The 6,031-nt window shown below is 41.0% G+C and overlaps 1 protein-coding gene across 1 annotated transcript; it reads left to right on the top strand.

The window, feature by feature from the left end:
- Nucleotides 1–1,327: 1,327 nt before the first annotated feature.
- Nucleotides 1,328–5,525, top strand: LOC308389610 (putative nuclease HARBI1; the record flags this gene model as incomplete). The annotated part of the gene is made up of 5 exons (XM_080871101.1): nucleotides 1,328–1,340; nucleotides 4,388–4,528; nucleotides 4,605–4,717; nucleotides 4,803–4,914; nucleotides 4,995–5,525. 5 exons carry the CDS (start codon nucleotides 1,328–1,330, stop codon nucleotides 5,372–5,374), a joined length of 759 nt encoding a protein of 252 aa, XP_080727227.1. The 3' UTR covers nucleotides 5,375–5,525.
- Between the last annotated feature and the right edge of the window lie 506 nt (nucleotides 5,526–6,031).

Raw genomic sequence — 6,031 nt, forward strand, 5'->3', positions numbered from 1 at the left:
ATAGCTTTTATTTTGGAAAGAGACATTTCTCTGTAATAAACTCTCTTTTCCAAAGATGAGTGATTCCTCAATCAGATACAGGGCTTGCAATATCGCTAGCCCGACGTCCTGGAGCTAGCGATTTTTTTCAGTCGGGCTACCAAAATCTATCTCTTCCCTGCCCGTCGGGCTATTGTAGGAAGGAAAAATATATGTCAATGCTTTTGCATTCTTTCAGAAATGTAGCTGGGTAATTATGTCATTGGCATCGGTGAGCCACTGTCAATATGTGACATATTGAAATCGCGTTTGAATTTGCGCTTGTTTTTTTGCTTTCACTTTGCAGTCCCGCGAACTGTGTATAGAGAGCGACAGCACTGATCTGTGAGTGATGATAATTTGTGCACCAATTCCTCTGACATCGTCTTATTAATCGTTAGCTTACTATGCAAACATGACAAGTGAAATCTCCCGCAGCTTACACATGTGAGAGGTTGATCGCGCAGAGAATCGCTGAGCTTATGTGAGTGCGTGTGTAAAAGCATTTCAGTTCTGCTGAGCCAAATAAGACAGGTCAGGGTGAAGAAGTGACAGCCAAAGAAAAGCTTACCACAAAACAGAGAAGTTATGACAAATCAGACTATAAGGCAAAAAGAAAGTGCAGCTTTATGGTTTCATGGACAAAATAATTTCTGTGGCTGCAATATGACGAGCTATATAACCAGGGCTGCACATAAGTGGTCCGCAGGTGCGCATTCGCTGTCAAAATAAAAAACACGCACAAGGGTTAAGGTTAAATTTAAAAACTGTACTTTTGAGTTAAAATATATATTTATAATTTTAATAAATGACAAATTAAAAAGGCATGAACATTTTTTTTGTATCGAAAAAAATATCGAACCGTGACACCAAAGTATCGAACCGAACCGAACCGTGAATTTTGTGTATCGTTGCACCCCTAATAGATAGATATATATATATAGATATAGATAGATAGATATAGATATATAGATATAGATAGATATAGATATATCTATATATAGATATAGATATATCTATATATAGATATATTGTGTCTTTTCTGTGGGGTTGTCATTTGTCATTTGATAATATAATATAAGATATATATATATATATATATATATATATATATATATATATATATATATATATATATATATATCTTATATTATATTATCAAATGACAAATGACAACCCCACAGAAATAAAATGATTACTGAACTGTAGTTCTTACCTCTTTCAGCTTTACATCATTTCTGGGATGCCAAAGAAGAGTTTTCTTCTTTGGCATCCACTGAAGACTCCACTGTAGGACAATTAAGTCAGCATGGCCACTGAAGGTGACTATTTTCATGTTGGAACAAATTGAATATCACTGAATACCTCTCATTCTTTGGGAGACTATAATAAAAATAAAAATAAAAGTTATCCTATGTCTGCTGGATATATTCAGCCAATTGAAGCAGTTTGATTTGGTGCATTATCCTGATATTAGAAGTCATTTGAGGCCTAAATAAAAGCAACTGGTCAACAGTCATATGGAGGAACTCCACACACTGGGAGACTACCAGCAGCAGGAGCCTGGGCAGGTTGATTCACTAAGTCACAGGTTTGTTTTCCCAGTCTTGAGCTGTCCAGCTTAAGTGAGCTTGTTCGCACTGTAGCCTCAGATTTCCTTTTTTTGGCTGACAGTTGCAGGTCTACAGCTAACAAAAAGATTTGTTTTTCTCTCTAGAGGCTGATGTGATGACAAGCCAAGAGATCAGCAGTTTCAGACATAGCCTACTCGATCAGCCCATCTGACACCAACAATCGGGGCACTTTCAAAGTCACTGAGAAATCACATTTTTCCCATTTGGAAGGATAAGTTGAACATTAAATGAAGTTTATAAATGTATTTTCATGATTTTAAAATTTCGTTTCTTGCTTGGTTCAAATAATTGTGTCTTTTATTTAGCCAAGTCAAATTGTCACTGAGTTTCAAAATGCCATTTCAAAAATTTATATATCAATATTTACATGTGGACCTCACAAGATGTAATACGAATGAATAGAGATCAAAACTGAAAAGAGAGGCTGGCTGATCGGTTCTTTTGTTGAGTCTCTTTCTCTTTTGGCTGCAGACCTCATGCGGCTAAACTCTGAGAAGCGAGGAGAGGAATAAAATCGAGATTAGGATTAACATCCAGCAGCAAGACCCCATGTAGGCAGATTCAAGAAATAATAGAAAGAAGGGAGGGTGGAAGAGATTTATAGTTGGTATTGAATATGCATGAATATCAGTAGCTCCAGACACTTGCACATGGACAGGGCAGCCTGATATTCTAGAAAGCAAGAAGAATTATGTATGACTGGGCTGAGCAGAATATCCCTGAAGTATGACTGTGCATGGCTCTCACCTTTTCTGCCTGTCTGATGTTTATTTAAACATGGTTCCCGGGCATATCGAGCCATACAGCCTCTTAACGTCCAGCTCAGTCACGTTCTCTTCACCTTACTTTATCTCTCTCTGTCACTTTCTTCTACATAATTCAGGGCACTTGACTGCTTGAGCAGGAATGAGAATGTGATTGAAAGGGTCACCTCCTTAAATCTGCAATTTCTAAAAGGAAATCTGTGTTTTCCATGCGATGGGTGCCAGAGGTTAACAGTTATTGGCAAGAGCTGCATAGCATCTGGGATGCCACCAGTGATGTTAAAGGAATATCAATGTGATGCTATGTTGTTCCAGTTATAAATAAAGCTCACAGACAGGGATGGATCCACTTTTTGAATCCTCACTTGTCATCATATTAAATTGTTACTTTAGCAGACAAAACACAAGGAGAACGCATAAAAATTAGGTGGAAGGTTTACTTATTTAACATCCATCCATTCGCTTCCGCTTATCCTTTTCAGGGTCGCGGGGGGCGCTGGAGCCTATCCCAGCTGTCATAGGGCGAGAGGCAGGGTACACCCTGGACAGGTCGCCAGTCTGTCGCAGGGCCAACACACAAGGACAGACAACCATTCACACTCACATTCACTCACACATTCACACCTAGTGGCAATTTGTATTATCCAATTAACCTATCCCCACAAGCTGCATGTCTTTGGACGGTGGGAGGAAGCCGGAGTACCTGGAGGGAACCCACGCAAACACGGGGAGAACATGCAAACTCCACACAGAAAGACCCCGGCCTGCTGGTGGAATTGAACTCAGGACCTTCTTGCTGTGAGGCAACAGTGCTAACCACCGTGCCACCGTGCTGCCCAGCTTACTTATTTAACATTCAGTAAATATTAAATTAATGCAAAGCATGTGCTAGTTAGACATTGTGACTAAAACAAACCATGACCAATGTACATTTTTTAAGACTCATATTGATATCTGGTGAATTGGTGAATATCAGATTTAGGGCGACTGTGGCTCAGGGGGGTTGGGAAGCGTATCTGTAACCGGAAGGTCGCCGGTTCGATCCCCGGGCTCTCTGTCCTGGTCGTTGTGTCCTTGGGCAAGACACTTTACCCTACTGCCTACTGGTGTTGGCCAGAGGGGCCGATGGCACGATATGGCAGCCTCGCTTCTGTCAGCCTGCCCCAGGGCAGCTGTGGCTACAACCGTAGCTTGCCTCCACCAGTGTGTGAATGTGAGAGTGAATGAATAGTGGCATTGTAAAGCGCTTTGGGTGCCTTGAAAAGCGCTATATAAATCCAATCCATTATTATTATTATTAAATATTCGATATACAAAATTGCTTTATCTTTGAGACACATGAAACAAACAGATTGTCCTGGCATTTCCTATGTCTAGTTATTGATGAGTCCATGCTAAGATATAACTAAGATTTTAAAGTGCAGTTTAAAATAATCTCGTTTTGTCACAACAGGGCCCTGTTTCAGGAAGCCGGTTTAGTGGAAAAACTGAGTAAGTATACCCTGAGTTAACGAAAACTCTGGGTTTTCGGTTTCACAAAGCGAGTTCAGCTGAAGCCTGAGTGAGTCACTATGACGACACACGCCGTGAAGCTAACCTGCCCCCTAGCAGGTTTACTACAACTAACCCTGACTGTCTCCGCCCCTTTGTCGGAAACCTGAAAGTAGGAAGTGTCAGACATGGCGTGTCCCTTCCTTGAAGAGCCAGTAGATCGTGAAGCCCAAATTCTCCGCAGAGCTCTCCGCCGGGAGAGAGTGATCAGAGCGCGTTTGGACATTTTATCATTTCCTGATGATTGTCTGTGCGAACGTTACCGTTTCTCAGCACAATCTATAATTTATTTGGATAGCATCCTCAGGCCATATATTACGCATGTGACACATCGCGGACATGCTCTCAGTTCTGTACATATTATTTGTATTGCACTTCGGTTTTTTGCAAACGGGAGCTTTCTGTATAATATTGGTGAAGCTGAGCACGTTTCCAAGGCTACCGTCTGTCGGGCAGTCAGGAATGTTACAGTTGCACTGAAACGTCTCCTGTACTCGTTTGTGGTGTTCCCCGGTCATAGACCCACAAGATTCATCAAAGAGGGATGCCACAAAATTGCAGGTATCAGGATGACCAAAACTTAATTTATGATGTGGTGATACTTGAACTACTACTTAAATTTTACATTTATTTTCAGGGTTCCCAGGCGTGATTGGCTGTATAGATGGTACTCACATTCCAATCATTGCTCCTTCAGTAAATGAAGGAGACTATGTGAACAGGAAGTCTTTCCACAGCATTAATGTACAGGTACATAGTTCCCTGTAGCATGTCAAACTAACAAATTATTTCATTATAGTAATGGATGCTAATTTGTGTTCTCTGCACTGTGAAGATCATATGTGATGCTGCCAACATTATCACAAATGTGGAAGCCAAGTGGCCAGGCTCTGTCCATGACTCACAAATATTCCGTGAATGTACACTGAGCACAAAATTTGGACATGGTGAGTTGAAAATACTTTAAAATATATAAAGACCAATTGCTTCAGGGACATTTGAACTGAAGTGTATCCTTCTGTCTTAGGAGAGTTCACTGGCTACTTGCTTGGTGATAGGGGGTATCCATGTTTACCCTATTTGCTTACCCCTTACTCTGACCCTGAACCGGGCCCACAGCAGCGATATAATCTGGCTAATTGCAGGACAAGAGCCAGAGTTGAAATGACTATCGGAATGCTTAAGGCCCGGTTCCAGTGCCTGCAAAGACTCAGGGTCACCCCAGAAAGGGCATGTGACATTATTGTGGCATGTGTGATTCTTCACAACATTGCCACAATTAGAGGAGAACACTATCCTTCTGAACCAAACAGCAGTGATCCAAACCATGAACATCCTGACCCTCCCACGGACATACAAGATGGAAGCGCAGTCAGAGACACCATATGTCACAATCATTTCTTTTGACCCATCACCTCAACATGTTGAAAGAAGAATAAACAGATTTTTTGTTCAACTGGCTTTATTGGTCACCTGTGTTTCCTGTACACAAAGTATTAAAAGATGTAAACCTCATAAAGTGTCTCTGTTGCTTCCTCCTCTGTAACAGCTGTCAATGTTTCTTCATTATTTGCCTGTAGTAAAGAAATAAACAACATTGCTGTTCTACTGTAAACTCATATAATCTGTGGAGTATTACTCACAACTGCATGTTGGTCTGGCTCAACAGGAGGCTGCACCAGATGCAGTACACCATCACCATCAACTGATAGAATATGAGGTTTATACAGGTCACTTATAACTTACAAGGGACCAAATGGCAATTAACAAACATACCAATCACCTTACACTTCATTGTCATTATGCTCTCAAAGACAACCAAGACTGAGGGAAGGCAAAATCAGTAGGAAAATAACTTCACTACAAAATAATCCATTATGGTAAAGAGTTTATCAAATGAATGAGTAGCACTGCAAAGGTGACTGTGAAGAAAGGATGTATGCACATCATGTATTATTTTGAATTTACCCCCTATGTAGGCACTTGTGTCTTGCGGGGTTATTGACTCAGAGGATGTCCCCGCAGAGATGCCTTCGGCCACAGGGCGCCCACTGTTTTGGCTGA

This window comes from Rhamphochromis sp. 'chilingali', assembly GCF_963969265.1.
Source record: "Rhamphochromis sp. 'chilingali' genome assembly, chromosome: 21".
Lineage (NCBI taxonomy): Eukaryota > Metazoa > Chordata > Actinopteri > Cichliformes > Cichlidae > Rhamphochromis > Rhamphochromis sp. 'chilingali'.